Source organism: Leptopilina boulardi, unplaced genomic scaffold (assembly GCF_019393585.1).
Source record: "Leptopilina boulardi isolate dan_hultmark-lab unplaced genomic scaffold, ZJU_Lbou_2.1 LbouV2_248, whole genome shotgun sequence".
NCBI lineage: Eukaryota > Metazoa > Arthropoda > Insecta > Hymenoptera > Figitidae > Leptopilina > Leptopilina boulardi.
In genome coordinates, this window is record NW_026137805.1 from 2,754,589 (window position 1) to 2,777,323 (window position 22,735).

Genomic DNA, 22,735 nt, shown 5'->3' on the forward strand with positions numbered 1-22,735 from the left:
GGTACAACCAATCATAGTGCGATACCCCCACTCCTAGAGTGAAGCGCTCGCCGCAAAAAAATAGTGGGGATAGCGCGTCTACGTTTCGCGCGTTCACAGAAGTGGAGGTAATGCAACCACCAATCACGCTGCGTTTAATTCACCCCCACCACCTATAAAAATTTCTTAACCAGATACTTAAATTTTCGTGAATTTTAATTATAATATTACATATATATATATAAATAGTAATTGTAATATTAAATCTTAATTAATAATCGTACACCTAATTTATTATTATTTTAATTTTATATTTTATTTTTTATAATAATACAAAATATACACTAATTAGTATTTAATATTTTATATATACATATAAAATTAAAATTTATTTATGGTATTGAAAAATTAATGGTTATTAATGTTAAATATAAAAAAAATGATTTCGCTTTGTCAGTGACCTAAATGAAAAATTCCAAGTTTATAGAAGAATCGTAAAATTAACTCTTGCGAAACAAGTTATGCGAATGTTCCTGTTTCCTGTATCAAATGTCTTTCATTCAATGTGCATTATTTTTTAATACACATATAACATGCTGTATAAAAATCAATGTTTCGAAAGAAATTGCATTCAATATGACAAGAAAAATCTTATTTCACATATTTAAATTCACAGTTATTAGGCAAAATATGGAAATTATGGTTTTTTTCATATTATAACACTGCATAAAAAGAAATTTCATTATTTATGACAATTACCAATTTTTTTTATTCTATAACACTTTAAAATATAGTTTACAATGGGAATTTACAATTTTTTATAATATACAATTTAAAATAATTTTATAAAAATAATATATAGATGAATAATTATATTATTATGGGAATTAATAATTATTTTTATAAATAGAATTTAAAAGTTATAAAAAATAATTTTACCAAAAATGTTATACGTCAGAAATTGCATTTTCTATCCAGTTACGATGTTTCGCAAGATCAGTATAAACAACATATTGCTTTAAATCACAGGACTTTCTTTCATTGTCGGACAATGACAACGACACGAGTCCACGTAAATGGTATTTTCCAGTTTCGGGATTCAATATTTGTAGTCCACTTCCACTATCTCCATTGCATGGACCTTTTCCATTTCTATTACCAGCGCAGAATGTTCGATTTGACGTTATAATTAGAAACGCAATATTGCTGCGTAAACAGTCTTCCTGAAATTAAAGAGAAACTATTTTTATTTTAATATTCTATTCCTTGACACTATTTGTAAAAAGAAAAGCGTTTCAATTTTCTAGGAGTGGGGATAGTGTCATTACTCAACTTCCACTGACTGAAGCGCGCGGGCTTTTTAAATCGAATACACTATAATAATAATAGTAAGAAAAAAATTCATTTCATTTTACCTGTGAGACAATTGTTTCACTCATCATTTGTGGTTCGCCATTAAAATTTTCACCATATTTTCCCCATCCCACAACAATGCCCGATTTGCCAATAATTTTCTCCAAATCAATTGCTCCATCCCATAAGCAAATTGGTTGAACATTCATTGTATATTTAACAGAATTTGACAACACAAGAATTGCTAAATCCGAATCAGAATGTGGATATGGAATTTGTATATAATCAGGATGATATCTAATTTCAGAAATTGTTCGTCCCACCGATTCCAATTCGTTTTCAACATCAAGATAATATTTGCCAAGATAAACGTACACTTCGTCAACAATTTTTGCTCTATTTTGTATAAAACAATGGGCCACTGTAAAATTTCAATGAAATACTTTTTCATATTGATATGGAAAATTTTCTCTCCTTTAAAAGCGATTAAAAAAATTATTTTTTATTTAAATTTTATTTTAATTTTGAATTTTTTTTTTTTTTATTAAAATATAAACAGAAAAATACCTGAAATAATATGTTTTGGAGTAATGAGACTTCCGGTACATTTAAATTCAAATGTAGTTTTTGATCGTACAAAAATTGCTGTCAACCAAGGCCATTGACCAGGATATGTTTTATCACTATTTTCATTAAGATAAAGAATTGATAAATTTGTGACTTTCGATGAGCCACAATTTCTCTCAATTCTCACATTTTCATTTGCTGGTGTCATCAAAGAAAAATTTGAATTATTATTATTATTATTATTCAGCGGAACTTGATTATTGAATCGAAAGAGAAATCCCGGAGGATAGAGAATTTTTGCATAATCAATTATGTTAACAATTGGCCATTTATCTAGAATAATTAAAAACAATTTCTATTTAGTATAAATAATAAATTCACACTATATTTAGAATATATAGAAATTTCCATTCAACGAATTGAGTTAATTATGTTTTTCTTAAGAAATTATTTATTAGTTAAAGTAATAACTAATTATTAATAAATATATATGTATATTTATATTAAAAAAACCACCTGCAGGACCAACACACATGAGTTGATTGTTAAAATGAATTTCTTTAATAAATGGTAACGGTTGCTGTACAGGAAATCGAATTCGATAAAATAGCGATTTTCCTTCGTCAATTGCCTGTTGAACCGGAGCATAAACGTTCTGCGGTTTAATAAATTCTAAACTTCCATTGTGTTTCTTAAATGATATAAATATTTTTTTATATTATCATCAATTCTTTTATTAACTAAATAATTTAAAGTTATTATTTAATAATTATAATAATATAATTAATAATAATTACAACAACAATTATTATTATTATTTTTATTATAACAATAATAATAGTTTAAAAAAATGAATGTAAAAAATGTGTTATCACCAATTATTACAATTAAATAATAATAATAATAATAATAATAATAATAATAATAACAATTATTTACCTCCGGTAAAATGGAAAGAAAATTAAATGCCACTCGTAACATTAGAGGAACTTGTCTTGGTAATGGCGGTGGAATTTCCACAATTCCCATAATCTCGCAAATTTTCTCATCATAATAATAGCGAAAATATTTCGGACACGGCGAATCCGGTAATTGACATTGTCCAGAAATAATGGACTGCGCCGAGAATAAGAGTGATAAGTAGAAAATTATCATTCCAAATTTCTGTAAATTCATACATATTTATCGAGGGGGAATTTACTGGTAAAAATTGTGTACACTTGACTACAACTACACATATTACCATTATTACTTTAGTATTACACTTTTTACAAGTATTACATATTACTACCAAAATATTACTGTATTACAAAGTATTACGCACATACATATATTACTGAGTATTACCCTTTATTACAAAAAATATTACACGCCAAATAGCACTTTCTTATATGTAGAACTTTCAATAAAATTACTTAAAATTATTATTTAAGAGCAAAACTTTAAAATAAATAATTAAATATTTTTAAATATTAGGATAAGTGCATCAATTACGTTGCGTTAAAAAAATAAAAATTATGTGATTAAAAAAATTATTTTAATCTTTTTTTAATACAATTACTAATGAAGATGCACATTTAAACAATTACTAATTATTAAATTATTTGAGATCAAAAATTTTTTCCCTGGCCGTAATTGAAACATTTTTAATACTTCCATTTTTTTCCAATTTCGACGGGCAAAGTATCTTCAAAATACACGTAGTTTTGGTCACCGAAACTGATAGAAACTTACGGTATTAGTTTTAATTTCTCATATTTGTTTAAATGATCGATTTTTATAAAGTTAAACATTTTTTTAACATCTAAATAACATAACCTTTTAGTTTAATAAATCTTAAATTGAGTTTATACAATAGAAATGTCGAATTTTCTATTTGGTTTAATTTTCTTTAAATTTTTTAAAGTATTACACCATAATACCACAATATTACAAGTATTACAGTGTTACATGGTATTACACAATAATACTTATTATTACAATACATTAAAAAATATTACAGCTATTACCGAGTATTACCAGGCAAGTGTACACTTGACTACAAGAGTAAATTCCCCCTCGATATTTATCCATTATTTATTTATTTATTCTAATTTTTGTATTATTTAATTAGAATAAAAAGTTAAATATGAATAAAAATTATTTTTAATAAACAATAATTTTTATTAATAATATGATAATAATTACTTATAATTATATAATAGAAAATATTTTGACCTAAATATGCATTAAAATTGGAAATTAAAAAAGAGGTTTTTAAATGCAAAAACATTATTCTGCAACACCTAGTTTAAAAAGCCAAGCTGCTTATGTACGAAAGATTCTTATAAATTTTAATACTATAAAACATTGAAAATATTTTTTAAAAAAATAATATTATAATATAATTCAAAGAAATTTTGACGCAAAAGTAAAATTTTTAAAAATTATAAATAAAAAAATAATATGTATATGTAAGAATATATATATATATTTTGTGTTTTTATATATGAAAATATGTTATTATAATAATTTTAATAATTCATATTACGAAATACATTTATATTATATTTAAAATAGTACAAAATTACACACACAAAAATCGAAAACAATTTTCTATTTCTATATTAAATATTAACAATTTACTTACATTAAGTAATGTTGAATTTTACAAGGAGCCATCTTTCTATTCGTCAAAAATATATTTCACTTATTTCATTTTTAAGATGGCGATCTTGTTACCAATTAGCTGACTAATCAATTTAATTTACATATGATCTTCACTAACACACACATGCAAAAATCAAATATAGGTTACCCCTCTTTCTTATATGTACTCTTGTTCAAAAGAATTTTTCTCAATCTTTTTTTTAATTATAATTTCCATTTTATCTTTTTTTTAATAAAATAAAAAAATTATATTTTCATATGCTATAAATTTCATATTTCCCAAATTACTTCTATTAACATTTTTTAAATAATTTCCTATAATTTACTATTAATTTATAATGAATTAATAATTAAAAATTAACAAATATTTTTTATTTTCTTGAGAAAAAAAGTGTGATTTCTCAATTTCTTTTTTTTTTATTGTTTTAGTGAATTTTATTTAATTTTCATTTCAATTGTTTTATGAAAAAAAGAATGTATGTATTATTTTTTTTACATTAATGGGTCGATGTACTTTGGTGAAAATTTTTATGCTGAAATTTTATTACACCCCTCTCACACCCCAAGTGACAGCATAGAAACGGCTGACATAGAGAAAATATTGAATGAAATTCCAGAAATGACCTTGTTTTAAACATTAATTCATAAATTTCGAGAAATTGTGAATACGCATTTTTTTTATTACACGAATTTATTTCCGGTTGCAATAAACATAAATTTATAATGAATGTTTTACTAGTAAAATTACAAATACAATTATATAGTAATGAAATTTTTTAAAAATTAAATGTTGTTTTTTAATAAAATTTTTTTTAAAAATAAAATTAGTTTGTTAAGAAATTGAATTTTTTTATATATTAATTTAATTTTCAATTAATTATAATTTTTATAATTTTAAAACTTTTTCACGTAACATTTGACATTTTTTTCAGTTTTTTAAAAAATTTCTCCTATGAATACGATGAACAGTTGATCCTTTAAATGTAAGACGAAAAGCTCATCTCGTCCTTGCCATAAAATAACCATTAGCGTTGAAGGCAAGCTTTTCTCATCAAACACATTTAGTGGATTATATCCAACAGAGTTTTATGAGCGAACAAGTAGTCTAACCAAATTTTATACACTCCTGAAAGTATTAACAACGCCTACAATGTTTACCTTATTTTAAAAAAAATTTTTTAATCAAAAAAATATTTATTTAATTTTTTGTACCACAGTTGAGAATATAAAAAAAGGAAATAAAGAGAATATTTAAAAAAAAAACTTTTTGTTTATTGTCTTCTTCAATACAAAAAAAAAAATGGGACAATTTACCCCATAGCCATTTTACCCCACATTGAGTAAAATAACATAAATATATGAACGTACAATATTATTGGCAAATATATTTGATAAAATAAGAATAAAAATAAAAATTGAAATTTATGTCATTTGAATTATATTTGTGCAATTTATATATATTTTATTAAGAATTCATTCATAGAAATAAATGGTACGCAAATTCTGCGAATTTTTAGCTCTTGAAATATGAAAAAAAAGAAATAAAAAAAAAGTTGCAAGGTAATTAATTCTCAGGTGCGTGGCCAAAAAGTCATTCACCTAAAATATATTTTGTGAAGAAATCACTTTAAGCAATGTCTGCACAATTACGCTGATATATGCATTAATAGTAAATGTCGCTCTTTGCGAACCACAATATAATTAATTTCAATTTATTTCAGTTTCAATCCAGCAAGTGTAAAGATATATATCTTTTAATTACGTGAAATTAAATTAACTTCTTTTTCATGTGATTTGTACATATATATAAAAAAGAGTGTGGATTTTGACAAAGTGATTTTTGGGAAATATTTTTAAAAAGTGCATTTTTTAATGGTATATTATAAATAATTTTTATTTTTTTTAACAAAAATTAAATTTTACAAATAATTATTCAAATAGTATACCTAATGTTGTAAAATCAGTGAAAATTAAAATTAATTTAAGAGTTTTAAATAAATTATTAAAAATTTTAGCGTCTATCAAAAAAAAAATTTTTTTAATTCAATTTTTTCTTCTTTTCTGAACACAAAACAATAAAATGTTTCTCTTCAAGTAATACAGAACATAACGATTACTCTGTATAATGTAATTAGGTTTTTTTTTTTTACATATTTAAATTTTATTTAATAAAAAATTAAAAAATAAATAAAATAAGTTAACATAGTGAGAGTGACATAGTGGAAAATAATTTTTTTTCAATAAACATAAAAATAAACTTTTTTTTAATACTTCATTAATAATTTGTAGCACCATGGCTAATCCACATTCAGGATATAATAATTCACAATCTCCGGAATATACTAATGAATTTAGAAACCAACAAGAATTCCATTACGGTAATTATTAAATTAATTATTACAATTATTTTATTAATATTAATAATCACTATTATTAATTGCTAAAAGAATTAATTACAGATTTTTGACTTATTTATTTAATTTGTTACTATCTGTTTAATTATTTATTTATTAATAAATTAATTCAATAAATTTAATTGTTGATTTAATTTTTGATTATTTGTTCAATTATTTATTATAATAAATGAAAAATTTTACTTTTTTACAGTTAGAAACGACAATAGTAACAGAATTTTTCCAATGCACTTCAATCGAGAGATTTCAACTGGAAGACGAATAAAAATTTACATCTTCATTACGTCAATTGTTCTTTCCGTATTTCTCTTATCATCATTTTGCGCCTACAAAGCTCTTATAGCTGGTAAATATAATAATTAATTCACAATAAATGTAATTATATAATTATTAAAATTTTATATAATAGAATTTAATTTTAGTAATAATTAATTTTTTAATATTTTATTTTTACTTGAAACTTTCAGAGGACAGTTATTTAAAAGTATATTTTCAAAGAATTGTCGAATCACACAATGATGAAAAGGAGAAAACGACCCTTGTAGATTATGTAAATGCTCCATTGGATTTGGAGCTTCTTTACAATTTTCAAGACGAGGACAATTCACCGAAAAATCGACCAAAACGAATAAGACGTAGTACTAATAATAATAATAATAATTTAGAAAATTGTAAAAAAATCCATAAAAATTGTCAAATTCTATTGGGAGAAATTCAGAAATCAAACACTTTTATTGACCTTAATAAGGAGGAAGAAATTAAAAATTATTTTCATGCATATAATGACAAGACACTTGAGGAACTTCGTAATTGTATTGATTGTCGAATAATCGAAGAAAGAAGTGGAAAATTTTTTAATGACGATGAAACATCTGATTGGATAAGACATACAAATCCTGATATTTATCCAGATAATTTTATTAATAATAACATTAACAATAATCCTCAACGTATTAATATTCCATTACCAGGAATTAATAATAATCAAATTCAAAATTTCCCGCCAAATTTTAATGATTCTGAATTAATTAATAATGTTAATAATGGCAATCATGAAATACATATTGTCAAAACAAACACATCGAAACTTCTTAATGGCACAAAAATTACGTATATTTTGAAAAATATGACAATCATCGAAAAACCCACAACGCCACGGCCGATTAATGGAAATTATGGTCAAAATATTAATTCTTGGCAGAATTACAGTTTCCAAAATGTCATTGGTCAAGGTGGTCAAAATTTTCAAGGAGGTCAAAATTTCCAAGGAGGTCAAAATTTCCAAAGTGGTCAAAATTTCCAAGGAGGTCAAAATTTCCAAAGTGGTCAAAATTTCCAAGGAGGTCAAAATTTCCAAAGTGGTCAAAATTTCCAAGGAGGTCAAAATTTCCAAAGTGGTCAAAATTTCCAAGGAGGTCAAAATTTCCAAAGTGGTCAAAATTTCCAAGGTGGTCATGATTTCCAAAGTGGTCACAATTTTCAAGGTGGTCAAGAATTCCAAAATGGTCAAAATAATCAAGGTAGTCAATATATTAATCAATTTAATAGTCAAAACTACCAACAAAGTCAAAATGTTCAAGGCACCGTTAATCAAGTTCCATTTTTACATGCTCAAAACAATTTGGGTCAAAATAACCAATTAGGTCAATACAATCAACAAGAACCAAATTTACAATCGCCTCACAGTAATTTTCTATGGCAAGGGCAGAATAATGGTCAAAGCGGACAATTCCTCGAAAACAATTTAATAACACACGGTCAAGAATATTCAACAGGTCAAAATTTCCCCACTGCTCAAGGTTTCCCCAGTGGTCAAAATTCACCAACTGGTCAAGGTTTTTCAAGTGGTCAAAATTTCCCCACTGGGCAAGGTTTTCAAAACGGTCAAAATTTCCCCACCGGTCAAAGTTCATCAAATTGTCAAAATCACCCCAGTGGTCAGAGTTCTCAAAATGGTCAAAATTATCCCAATGGTCAAGGTCAAAATGGCGAAACTGAACATTTTAAAAACGCTCAAAATTGCATAACTTGCGTTATAACAAAACTTGAAGAAAATAATGAAAATATTCCAAACGGTTTAAATTACCAATTTGGAAAAAATGAGGACAATTTATTGACTCTTTTGACTGGTCCAAGTAATACAAATGTTCGAAATCCAACGCTAGATTTTAATGGATTGAATAATCAAGAATTTCCAATAATTGGTCCAACTGGTGGGAATCAAGAGTTTTCTGAAAATCAACAACAAGGATCGTCATGGCCAAACAGTCTTTTTGCGTCTCGATTTAAAAATGATTATAATATAAACAACAAAAATAATTCAAATCTCAAGAATGGCTATCAGAATATGGTGAAACTTTCTGGTTTTGATCCAACTTCCATGGATGTTACGGTAAAATTTGGAAAATTCAAAAATTTTAAACAATTTTTTTTATTATTGTCAAAAATTTTAATCTATTACAGAAAATAAACAATTATTATGAAGCGGGACAAAATGGAAAAATAAATGAAAATCCAACAGGAAATGATCAATCTCCTCTAGTCTGGGTTCCTGTTTTGCTTTGCTTCAATGGAAAAGAATTAATTTCAGCTTCTGAAGGTAAAATTAATTCAAATTTTCTAATTTTTCATTGTTTTTTTTTTTTTTGAGGATGAGGAGGGAGGAAAAGAAGAAAATGTAATTGTTGGTGTAATTACACTGTAATTTTTTCTCAAAAAATTATTTTCAAGTAATTTTGAATTTTTGTCGTCAATTAGACGAAAAAGCGACCACAATTATCTTATATTTCAATTAATTAATTAATAATCCTTATTAATATTCAACATTATTATTAGACTAATAAATATCGAGTAATTATAAAATTTAAATTTTTCTCTCTCAATAGTCGTCCCTGGAATGACAAGTCAGCAATCGTTTGTAATGCAGAATTTGATGAATCAACAAAACACAAATATTCATCCATCAGAGTTTGAAATTGATAATATTGGACCCACAGGACCGGGTCAAAATATTTTCATCAAACGAGAGAATAATCAACAAAATCAAATTCACTGCACATATGAAAAGCGATATAAATCGACATTGAAAACACGCGATACCAATGAATCAATTGTTGCAAAAAATATTACCATACGTCAGTCGATGTACCCATATCATCAATTTCCCTATTATCCATTGTCTGGTCAAGACTTTGCACAAGGTAGAATTTTTGAATTTTTTCGTTTTGGAAATTGGAAAATTAATTAATTGGTTGAAATAAAAGTTATAACAATTAATTTATTAAATAATTCACTAATTCTTTTCGATTTTCTTCGATCGAGATTCCCATGAATTGAATTCTCATCGATCGAGCATTAAATAGAAAATAATTTTTAAAAAAAGAAAAAACAAAAAATGGTAAATTTTTTTTTTAGAACGATCGAATGTAGTTTGCCAAAATGGACAACGTTTATGTAAAAATCGTGACAAATGCATACCGAGTTTACAATGGTGTAATGGAAAGACGAATTGCAATGATGGAAGTGATGAATCTGACTGCACATGTAGAGACCGTTTGGAACCTAATCGAATATGTGACGGATACTTTGATTGCCTCTATGGCGAAGATGAATTAGGATGTTCAGGTAAATATTGAAAATAAAAATAATTACGCATACGAATTGATTCTACATTTACTATAGACTAACATAAAATAAAAATTTTATTAAAAAATTTCATTTTTTCTTTAAATTTTTACAACTATTACTTTAATGAAATTAATTTTTTATTGATATATTTAACTTGAATTTATTTTCTATTTCCCTCAGTACAGTATGTGTAAATACTAAATATATATTATGTTTCTGAGAAATTGAATATCGAGATGGATATACCCTTAAATCATATATAATCTAATTTATCGAATGTAGATGAAAATTTATTGATGCATAAAGTCCACTATTTTGGAATCTAATGTTTCAATGGTTGCAATTAGTATTTCCATTAGAGTCACGAATAGGAAAGATGATTGTCGTCCTTTGGTATCGGTTTACTATTCCGTTCATGTAGAAGGCTGATAAACGTCATATTCATGAAAATACCAAGTTCACTGTCACAATTCTCTCTATCTTTCTTTATATATTTTAATGTCATGTTTATTATTTTATGTTATTGTTGAATAATTTAATGTCATTTCACTCAATTTTTTGCTGCTTTACTTTTTTTGTTATTTTATGCTATTTTTTTGGCATTTCGAAACGAAAGTTATAAAAAAAATTAAATTAAAAATTTATTTAACAATAGGTTGCTCCGCTAGAAATTTTAGCTGTGGTGTTAGCAATATATTCTCAGCAATTAATCGTTGTTATACTCTTGACCAAAGATGTGATGGAAGACTGCAATGTGAAAATGGAAAGGACGAAAAGGATTGTGCAATTTTAACAGCTGAACCTTCAGGAAATAAAGGCGTAAGATTTTTTTTTCTTTAAACTACATTTTTCTGTTGTTTATAATCAATATTTATAAAAATACACAAACAAAAAATTTTTTTTTTCATATTTACGTAAAAAATAAAAAAAATTGTAATTTTTCTTATTTCAGTTATTTATCGCCGGGCACAATGCTGGCTTTTTACACAGAAATGTTCGAGGACTTTGGTATCCTGCTTGTAAAACTTCACTACGTTGGGCAATAGAGGCTTGTCAATCACAAAATGAGTTAATATTAGAGTAAGATAAAAAGAAAGAATTTACAAAATTCATATAAAAAAAAAAATTTTTTTGTAATTTTTTCCTCCCTTTTTAGTAAAGAACCAGAAATTAAAACGCTAATTGGTATTGTTCGTTCGGGACCATTTGTCGTGCCACAAGCTTCTGGTGCTGTTGAATTTGTGACAAATTGTTTTAATGCAATTGAAGTGAAATGTCCAAAAATTGCATGTGGCATGAATTCAATTGATTTTTCTCGTCAACGTTTTTCTCGGGAAATAAATGAAAATTCGACAAAAGTTGTGAGACAAATTTTTCACGATTCAGTACAAGAACCTGCTGATCCAATTTTAGGAATTATAGGTGGAAAGAGAAGTAAACAAAATGCCTGGCCATTTATAGTGGCATTATACAAAAATGGTGAATTCACATGTGGTGGATCAATTATTGATCAACAATGGATTCTCACAGCCGCTCATTGTGCTTACAAGTATTTAAATTTATTTACATATTGTATTTATTAAAAAAAATTTGAACAATTCCCTCAATGATAAAAAAAAGAAAATATTCTTCTTTTGAGAAGAATCCTTTCATTTTTTTATGGTCATCTCAAATTAAAAAGGACTTTCTTCTCAAAATTAAACTATTTTTTTCTACAGTTTTCAAGAAAATTATTATGAAATACAAGCCGGAGTAATTCATCAAACAAATTTCTCACCAAAATCACAAGTCAGAAAAGTTGTCCAAATTATTGTTCATGAGAAATTTAATCGACAAACAATGCAAAATGACATTGCATTAATGCGTCTTAGTGAGCCACTTAATTTGGATTCTTGGATTCGTACAATTTGCATTCCAACTGATGAAAACTTTCCACCAGCCCATAGGACATGTACAATAGCCGGTTGGGGTGCTGTACGTGAAAATGGAATTGCACGTTAGTAAATTTATAAATAATTTTAAATAATGGTAATAATTTTATATAATTATGTTTTTTTGTTGTGATTTTTAGAAGAGGTAATGCAAGAGGTTGAAGTGCCAATTTTAACAAAGTGCAATAGTCAACAAATTAAAGAAGATTTGGCAGTTTGTGCAGGATTCAAGCAAGGTGGAAAAGATGCATGTCAAGGTGACAGTGGAGGACCTCTTATGTGCAAGTAATTATCATTTTTAAAACTAAACGATCTTAAATAACTTATAAATTTAATTTAATTAATGTACTCATAAATTTAATATTGAGAAAAAATTTTTTTCCAGACAAGGAAGACAGTGGTTTGTTGCTGGAATTGTTAGTTATGGTATCGGTTGTGCACGTGCCAATGAACCAGGTGTTTACACAAGAGTCAGTAAATATGCTCCATGGATTTATCAAAAGACAAGTAAGTAATTAAAAAAAAATTAAACTTAACCTTTTTCAGTCAATGTTGAACCGAAAATATGAAGAAAAAAGATATAATTTTTTCTTTTTATAATTTTTAGTGAATCCTCAAACAAATGGGCGCGAACAACCGCAATTAAAATGTCCTGGATTTAAATGTCAAACTGGCACTAGACAATGTATTTCAAATCGAAAATTATGCGATCAAAAAGTACATTGTTTAAGTGGTGAAGATGAAACAAATTGTCAAAATCAAAATCCATTTCGAGAATATTATGAATCACTACATGATATTTACGACCCTCATGTGGCTTATGAAACTAAACAACAAATGCAAATTGAAAATCCATATCCAAATTTTTCTTACTTTAAAAATAATAATAATAATAATAATCAACCGCAACAACAACAACAACAACAACAACAGAATAGTCCATTTGAAAATAGTCGAAAAAATGTCCTCAATAATAATCCATCGGAACGACCACAAAATAATTTTATCGAGGAAAATAATCCTTCGGAAAAACCACCTTATTTTGGATACAAAAAAGCTAATAATAATAATAATAATCCATCGGAAATGCCACCATTAATCCTGAATAATTTTGGTCAACAGGAAAATAATCAAAAAACAACACAAAATCAGGGAATAAATACAAATTTTGAATATGGAAATAATAATCAACAAACGGACAATCCTTATTGGAGTTCTGGTTATGGAAATAATTATCCATTCACGGAAAATCCGTCACGAATGAATTATCAAGAAAATTTTGAATTTAACAATCAAATTGGAAATCCTTCACAAAATTTTAAAAATGTTGCTTCTTCACAATTTGGAAATTCTCCAGGAAATTTATTTGATGACAATAATAAAAATAATAATAATAATAATTGGTCGTCACAAAAAAATTTTGGTAATTTTAGAACGAATAACAATAATAATAATCAGGAATCACAGTTTTCATCGCAAAATTTTGGTTATGCTTACACACTTCCCACACTATTGGAAAATCCATATCCAAAAATCGGCACCACTAATGAAACTGGTAATGGTAATAAATCTACTTATATAATTTAACTTATTTAATATATGTGATATAATTTTAATATTAATAATAATAAACAAAATGAAACATTAAATAATTTTAGTTCAATTTGAAAAAAAATCAAAACTAATTTATAAAATCTTTTGTATACATATGTAATTTTTCAGGTAATTTCCCTCAAAATTTTGGAGTTCCAGGACAAATGACAACAACGACTGAACAATCTACAATTCCAAGTATTTCACCGTCCGATAGATTTACATGCAAGGAGTAAGTGAAAAATAAAAAATGATAAATTTTTTATAAGTAAATATATTATAATATTAATTTTTAAAAAACATATTAAAAAAGAAAATAACTAAACACACTGTTTTATTTAGTTTGCTGCAGATCATTCCAGCAGATAAACGATGTAATGGCCATTTTGATTGTGAGGATGGTACAGATGAAGAGGATTGTTCTTGTAGAGAAGTTTTACAAAGAGATAATCCAAGAGCCTTGTGTGATGGTCATATAGATTGTTATGATGGCACCGATGAAGAAGATTGCAGTAAATATAATTTATATTAATTTTTTTTAAATTAAAACAAAATTTACAAAACGAGAACATTTTTTCAAAAATTTTATAAAATAATACTAATACTATTATTATAAAATGTCATTGTTACTATAAAAGAATTAAAAAAAAAATTTCCACTATTTTTTAAAGTTGTTTTTTTTATATATCAGTTTCCTGCAACAGCGACGAATATCATTGCCGAAGAAGTGGAACTTGCATCCCAATGATTAAAAGATGTGATCAAACGCCCGATTGTAAATTAAATGAAGATGAACTGGATTGCTGTATGTTTGAAAAAAAACTTTTTAATTAAAAAAAAGCTTCTTTTTCATTGAATATATTTTACAAAAGTTTTTGAGAAAGAAGTTATAAAGTTTATACCACGCAAACATCAATAGAGTAGTTTTTAATTAAATTTTATTTTCTATTTTTTCAATTGAATTAAAAGAAAAATATTTTCTTTTTAATTAAATGAAAAAATTTTGTTTTCAGTTTCTTTAAGTAACGGTGAATATGTCAATTTGGATACTGACGAAAGACCACATTTAAATTCAGAAGGAGTGATAACAATGTTTCAAAATGGCACCTGGGTTCCTTATTGTTATCAACCACAAACTCCAAATTACGTTGACAATTATTTCCATTTAGGATCACGATTTTGTCATTACTTTGGATTTAGGTAAATATTTTTAAAAATAGGTTTAAAAAGTTTAATATTGTATACAATAATTTAAAATTGGACTTTTAATTAATTTTTTTTAATTATTAAAAATGTTTATTAATTAATTAAATTAAAAATCGTTTGAATGTCCTGTTTTAAGAAGTTTTATTTGAAAAAAATGGTATATTATACATAAAGAAAAGAAAGTAGAAAATGATGTGTTTCTTTATAGGTATTTGGATTCGGCAAGAGAAGTCCCAGTGAAAGTAGGAAAATATGAGGAGAGAAGAAATGTGATTGATTATGAATATCCACCATCGTATAAATTTCCAAATAATGATGATAAAAATACATGTTCTGGCCTCTATATTCGATGTAAACCAGTTTTAAGTAATCCCGTGAATGCCTATTTATCGCTTAATCGATTTTCTGAAGAATTTTCCTATCAATGGCCCTGGCAGGGCGCAATTTTCGTCGATGGCAATTATCGATGTCCTGCTATTTTCCTAAAAGACGATTGGCTCCTCACTAGTTCACAGTGTAATCATAATCTCGAGTATGTTTTTGTATTTTTATGAAAACTTCATTTTTTAAATACTTCAACTATATGTATTATTTGATAATTTTTTAATTTATATTATTCATAGTTTATTTATTATTTTTTTTTTTTTGCATTTTGTTCAACATTTTTTTTGGTTTAAATAATTATAAGAAAAATTTTTTTGGGGATGTGGGGATTCGAACCCGGGTTTGACATATGCAAACTGAGAACGCTAACCAAACTGCTACAACGCACACAATTGGGTTAATAATAACCTTTTGAATTTACATAAATATTTAGATTGAAAAGAAAAAATATATTCTATTAGATATTAAAAAAAAACTTTTTTTTAATTTTTGCGTCATTAAAAAAGTAATTAAAAAATTTTTGTTTGTTTGTTTCACAACAGTTTGTCGACAAATTATACCGTTGGAATTTTTGGATTACCATCGTATAACCCAGCTATTTATCGTCCACATCAACAAGTCGTGGAAATCGACGAAATAAAAAGCGTGAAAAATTCTGATGCATCGCTATTTCATTTGAAAAATCCACTCAATAGAACTCGTTACGTGCAACCTATTTTCCATGAAAAAAGGTTAGAAAATATGAAACGTTCATTTTTTTTACACTTAGAAAATTTTCTATTTTTTTATTTTTCTTTCTCTTATTCCATTTTCCTCGTTTTCTTTTCTTATTTTTCGTTTTTATTATTTCATGTATTAATGTTTTTACAAATTTTCTTGATTTTTTTTTTGTTTATCAAATGATGATGATGATGTTTTTCTGTATTTTAGAATATTTTTACCAACTGAGACGGATATTTGTTTAGCTGTCGGAGTGAATAAGTATCACCACAGCAAAAGTATATTTATTAGACCGACACTCGACTGTGATAAATGTCGTCGTTGCTTTATTGAAAATCAACCCTCTTATTGTGCAGTAAGTACAGAAAATACTTTTTTTTATTGAATATCCTTTTTTCCCTTTAATCACCACATGAATGAAAGTTTTGTTTTATCTGTATTAAATTATTTCTATTATTTATAATAATAATTATTAAAAAATTATTTCTTATCAAGAATAATACCAATTCTCACGATTGGAGTGGAACAATATCGTGTTTGGGTCCTGATGGTTGGTATCCATCGGCAGTTTTTGAAAAATTAGACAGCGATTGTAGTTTTCATAATTCAGAAATATTAGATGGTATTGACTATATGTATACACATATTGCTGAGGCAATGAAAAATACTTCGGCGACAGCAGTGGCACCACATTGTGATGGTACAAGATGCCTTCTTGGAAAATGTATACCTTGGAATAAAATCTGCGATGGCATTGATGATTGTCCTGATAAGGCTGACGAACATCCCGAATTATGTGTAGAGGCAAAAAAACATTGCGTTAATGACATTGGAGGATGCAGTAAGTTTTTAAATATATATAATTATATTACTTTTGTTTTTACTAACGCTTGGTAATTTTTTCATTCCTTACTTTTGAAGCCTCTTTAAACCACGCCCATTCTAACTAAATTTAGCGTTAGGGTGCATTTAATCGTCCCGAGACGGACGCTCTATTGGTAGTCGAGCGTCAATGGCTCCTTCGCTGCTACCCGACTACCAATAGAGCGTGCGTCCGAGCGTCGAACGAGTATAGAATTGGGACGCTAATTTTTTCTCTCTTTCGCTCTCATCTCATCTGGATCGAAAAATTCTTTCTGTTTTAGAATGTAATGTATCTGAAATGCGTTGTGGCAATGGAAAATGTATTCCAAAATCAAGCTTCTGTGATGGAAATAAAGATTGTGATGATGGCAGTGATGAACCACGAAAGTGCACATGTGCAGCATATTTAGCATTAACTGCGAAACATAGACTTTGCGATAATAAACGTGATTGTTACGATAAATCCGATGAGGATCCCAGTATATGTGAATGTAAAGACGCAAGTTTCTTCTGTAAAAGGTAAATTTTAGAAAACAAAAAAATCATTTTTAATGGATTCAAATCAGGCTCGGCGTTAGTTGAAGTAGCGCCCGGGGCAAATATGAATAAGAGGGTGCCTTTTTATGATTCTTAAAATATATTTTTTTATATTCTTTCTCGGAGAATTAATGATTAGTATTTATTATTATAAATTTTGCTATAACTTCCATGTATTTTCTATATTTTGAAAGCAATTAGTCTCATTATGTAAAAATAAGTTATTTTTTCAAAATTTGGAAAAAGACCAGTGTATTTAATTTAGATTACTTTATGCTTGTATATATACAGAAAAGATCAAAGGGAATATCCTACCTGTGTCTCAACTGATATGGTTTGCGATGGAGATAAAGATTGTCCTGATGGTGAAGATGAGGAACAATGTGTAGATATTCAATCTGCAACAAAACAACAGTAAGTTCATAATATTCGTTATTTTTTCATTTTCATAAATTAATTTTCTATTAAATAGCCGAGAGTATTTGTTTTATTTAAATATTTGAAATTAGGCAAATTGGGTCAAAGTATTATCATAGCCATAGCAACCCTTAAGGTAATTGAATTCTTTTTTTTATCTTTTGTCATAGAAAATATAAAGGAGAAGTGATAAAACAGACGTACGGTGTATGGCACTCGTATTGTTTTGAGCGGCCAGTGACGTCAGATGTGGAGGCAGCAAAATTATGTCGCTCATTGGGTTATCATACTGGAATGTTGGCCAATGACATGTCAATGATGTCTCACATGAGACCAGTAACAACTGCGACAGATGAATTTTTCGTGATTCGAATTAATGAACAAACATTTTTAAGTATGCGTCAAGATCGACCACTTGTCACATTAGTGGAAGCTAAACCGCCATGTTATCGACTGTTTGTACAGTGCGCTTAAAAAATTCTAAAATCACACAACATGTTTTAATTTTTTACATTTTGTTTTTAGCCTCGAATTAATTATTGTATATGGATTATTAATTTTTTTACCATTTCAGACTCACAATTATTATTTTATTTACAATATTATAAAGCGCAGTTTTTTAAAAAAATAATGTAGAGTTACAATTATTTTTAGTTAATTTTGGCGCCTATCGAAATTTGGCGCCTATATTACCTTCAAATATAGCTTTTTAAGAATAATCATTATTTGCGAATATATTAGTTTTAATATTTTTTATGTTCTGGATCACCCTTAAAAATTTTTTTTTTTGTTTTTTAAACATAAGAAAATAAATAAAAAAATTTTATGAGTCATGCGGAACATAATGATTATGCATGTTTTTATAAGGAAACTATTTGACCTAGAAGGGATGTGATGAGGAGATACATCTGATTGTTATATAGTCGTCAAGCTGATCCCTTCCTATTATTTCCAGTTCTCTGGTGGTTTCAAGTTTATGGATTGCCTAAAATATAACACAGGTTTTCCATTTACTGAGGTTTTATATACTTTTTGTCTTTGTACGAAAAATCTAGAACTAAAAGTGTCTTTAACAAATTTTATTCTATTAAATTTAATAATATAGAGTCAAATTATGTATGTACAATATATAAAATGTAACAGAAAAAAATTTGAGGTAATGGAAATAATAAGAAAGATGATCAGCTTAAAAAAATCAACTAGTATGGCTACACTATTAAAAGTTAGCATAAATAATTTATGTAATTGATGTAATATTCAAATAAATTGTAATATTTTTTAATTGGTTTACTCTGTTTATTATAATAATAATAATAAACAACAAGAATAATATAGTGTGTTATTATATTATATTATAAATTTGAAGGTGGGAAAGTGCGCAACTTCCGAAAAGTATATGTACATACCTGCAAGCTTGGGACACAAAGGGTCCCGTTTTAAATAGGTAAATTTCAATTATTTCACGTGAGGTAGGTCCAGTCTAAATAAAATAGTCCTCAAGTTCTAACTAAATACCTTCTAGTTGTACTATTCAATTCAAATATATCATTTCTTTCATTAGAAAAATAACCACTGTGAATAAATTTTTTTCCAATTTTTTTTATATTAAAACAAAAGTGAAAATTCTTTGTTATAAAAGAATTGTTAATTTTTTTGTTTATCAAAATTCAAAATTTTAAGTTGATTCTTTTTTGAATTATCATTCTTAAAAAGATAAATTTTTTGCCAATAAAAAATGATTCCTTTTAGCAATTCATGTGAGTATCAAAAAATTTTATATCATCATAATTGTTTATTATTATTTTTAAAATATTTAAAATTATTACCTATTGTTATTATTATTTTTATCTCTTATCTTTTAAAAATAAAATTTGTACAATGTTAAAATAATTTCAGTTAAATGCATCATTAAAAATGATGAAAATAACAACTTCTCGACAACTATACTTGAGAGAAGAAAGAAAATTTGTGGTTTCCTAGGATTTGCAATAATTTTATTGGGTTTTATTTTCCTGATGTCAAACTTATGGATATTATTACAAGAAGGTAAGTGCGTTTACATTGGACATTTTCTGTATCCTTTACACAAATACAAATTAATATTTTAATAATATAAAAATTGTAAAATTTTTAGATAAATATCAACCAAAAAAATATTGCAAGGATCTAATGGATCTTGTGAAATTGAAAAAAGATGAAAAGAAATCATCAACAAGCATTGGACGTTACAAAAGAGATGCCTATAATGATGTACAAGTACAATATTGTTTAAGTTTTAATATTGGTTGTACAATTATTTACACAGAAATATTAAATATCGCCAATAAATGGTTACAAATAAAATCAAATTCACATTATCCATTGAATGTGATGAAATATAAAATAGAAAATTTTGTCAATGAATTACGTGAATGGCAACGTGAAAAAAATTCGGCTATTAATTTTTGTGTTTTATGCGAGGTAATTAAGAGAGGAAACAATAGAAAACTCGCTTATTATAATTTAATGCCAAAAAGTTTTCTACACAAATCAATACCAATACCAATACCTGATGATTTTGATATTGAAAATGTTATTTTGTAAAACACTTTTTTTTGAAAATTTTTATTGTTTAATATGTATGTTTAAAGAAAATGTGCATTTTTTAATACTTTATTTGACTGTATTATATTTCTTTCGTTTTTGGAAATTTTTTTTTAATTTGAAAGTTTTATGTATACTTGAAATATTATTTATGTAAATTATTTATTACGGCGAAATTATTTTGTATTTTTTTAATTTATAAATGTTCAAGCATAATAATAATAATAATAAAATAATTGTTATTTATAAACAAATTTAATTAAGTTCTAATATTATTTTACTTTTAGAATGTAATTTACCTATACTTGAATGATTTTATAAAAAAGGAAACGTTCTTTCGAGTACTTAAAATTTCGACAATTTTTCTTCATTTTGAACGATCGTAGGTCAGAGGCCATACATTTTTTGTTTTTTATTAAAAAGAATGTTATAAAAAAATAAGGTAAAAGTGAATCTGATATCTTTCTCTGATTATTTTGTAATTATTAAAAAGAAAAATAATAATTCATAATAATAAATTCATGATCAGATCAATTAAAAGCAATCTGAATAATTTAATAGGATATTTACACTGAAAACCATGCATGTATAAGAGCTATTTGAAGAGATGCACTTGAAAGATAATTATTTATTATTTCACTGAAAAAAATAGTTTACGTTGTCATATATGGTGTAGTTGAAAGCAAATGCTTTTTTATTGAGAGAATTTCGTTAATAGTAAATTACTCAAATTCAATTTTTTTTTCTTTAAAATAATTATGAAGATATATCTTAAAAATTTTCGTGAAACAATGTATCCTCTTTTTATACTCAATTGGTTGACAGGACTGGGTTTAACTAATTATCCAATTGGAAATAGAAGACATCAATTATTTCTTCTACCTATTATTACAATTGCAATATTCTTTTGGATGACATCATTATTAATTGATTTTCAATTTATATCCTGTTTTAATTCATCAAGTAAAGGACACAATACGAGAAGTAAAGTTTTATTATATTTTGAAACATTGACAGCTACATTTGCAATTTTTAATGGCTGGTTCAATCGTGAGGTAAGTAAACAAGTTTAAATATTAATTACAATTCCTAATTTTTTTTTTTTAAAGTATATAAATTTCGATATTTTTTTTTAATAAGAAAATGGACCAATTAACGGACAAAATGGAAGGATTAAATGATAATTTCAAACTATTGGGATTTAAGAGAAATTATTATAAAACTTTTAAACAAATCTCGTGCCGAATATTTGTTTACTTGTTTCTAATTATTTCCCTGTATATTGTCAATGTTTTGATGTATTCAACGGACAATTTTTACAAGCGAAAAATTCTTTGTCCTTTCATTATTCATTGGTCTTTATGTGCAACTACTGTGGTCGACTTGAGTTTCATTTTTACTCTTCAGTAAGTTTATTTTATCTAATAAGCACATCTGCCCTAAAACGGAAAAACATACGTAAGTGTCCACTTATGTATGTTTCTCCGTTGTAGAGCAGATACAAAAATCGTATATACCTAATGGAAATTTATTTAGAAAATTTTATTTTTGACATAATTATAATATGGAATAGATTCTTTGAAGCAAAATTAAAGAATTTAAAAAGTCTTCTGCAATCGAACTATAGTAAAAATTCAGAGATATTATCATCTCAAAACAATGGAGTAAATCATCGTGTATCAATTTCAAATTTATCGATTAACATTGAATTGGAAATATTCATACAAAGAACTAGAAATTTTGTCAAGCTAATGCAGTAAGTATTTCTTTTTAATTTTTATATTCTTTATCTTATTATTTAATATCTTTATTTTAATATATAAATGTCAACTAAAGATTTTTATATACTTTATGTATATAATTTTTTTCAGACGCATTCACCTTATACTTTATGACCAATTATTGGAAATA

The 22,735-nt window shown here is 26.2% G+C and overlaps 3 protein-coding genes across 4 annotated transcripts; 2 read left to right on the forward strand and 1 right to left on the reverse strand.

Moving 5' to 3' along the window:
- Nucleotides 1-811: 811 nt before the first annotated feature.
- LOC127280453 (serine protease gd-like) lies at nucleotides 812-4,647 on the reverse strand. Its single transcript, XM_051303428.1, has 6 exons — nucleotides 4,529-4,647; nucleotides 2,839-3,063; nucleotides 2,416-2,590; nucleotides 1,900-2,232; nucleotides 1,395-1,753; nucleotides 812-1,202 (listed from the first exon to the last, which is right to left on the reverse strand). Exons 2-6 carry the CDS (start codon nucleotides 3,052-3,054, stop codon nucleotides 927-929), a joined length of 1,359 nt encoding a protein of 452 aa, XP_051159385.1. The 5' UTR covers nucleotides 3,055-3,063; nucleotides 4,529-4,647; the 3' UTR covers nucleotides 812-926.
- A 1,653-nt stretch (nucleotides 4,648-6,300) lies between these two features.
- Nucleotides 6,301-19,644, forward strand: LOC127280482 (uncharacterized). 2 transcript variants are annotated; one of them, XM_051303495.1, is made up of 25 exons: nucleotides 6,301-6,423; nucleotides 6,838-6,926; nucleotides 7,156-7,308; nucleotides 7,430-9,354; nucleotides 9,426-9,561; nucleotides 9,848-10,162; nucleotides 10,377-10,586; nucleotides 11,245-11,408; nucleotides 11,542-11,669; nucleotides 11,746-12,138; nucleotides 12,308-12,585; nucleotides 12,661-12,805; nucleotides 12,906-13,027; nucleotides 13,128-14,081; nucleotides 14,243-14,345; nucleotides 14,456-14,625; nucleotides 14,805-14,918; nucleotides 15,127-15,313; nucleotides 15,528-15,851; nucleotides 16,246-16,434; nucleotides 16,634-16,778; nucleotides 16,919-17,264; nucleotides 17,569-17,806; nucleotides 18,116-18,238; nucleotides 18,412-19,644. In XM_051303495.1, the coding sequence occupies exons 2-25, from the start codon at nucleotides 6,842-6,844 to the stop codon at nucleotides 18,713-18,715; spliced, it is 7,251 nt and encodes a 2,416-aa protein (XP_051159452.1). In that variant the 5' UTR covers nucleotides 6,301-6,423; nucleotides 6,838-6,841; the 3' UTR covers nucleotides 18,716-19,644. The 2 variants fall into 2 exon arrangements, with proteins under 2 accessions (XP_051159452.1, XP_051159453.1); XM_051303496.1 differs by having other exon boundaries at nucleotides 13,128-14,075.
- A 62-nt stretch (nucleotides 19,645-19,706) lies between these two features.
- Nucleotides 19,707-21,083, forward strand: LOC127280483 (uncharacterized). The gene is made up of 3 exons (XM_051303497.1): nucleotides 19,707-19,998; nucleotides 20,138-20,287; nucleotides 20,376-21,083. Exons 1-3 carry the CDS (start codon nucleotides 19,977-19,979, stop codon nucleotides 20,822-20,824), a joined length of 621 nt encoding a protein of 206 aa, XP_051159454.1. The 5' UTR covers nucleotides 19,707-19,976; the 3' UTR covers nucleotides 20,825-21,083.
- Nucleotides 21,084-22,735: the final 1,652 nt, after the last annotated feature.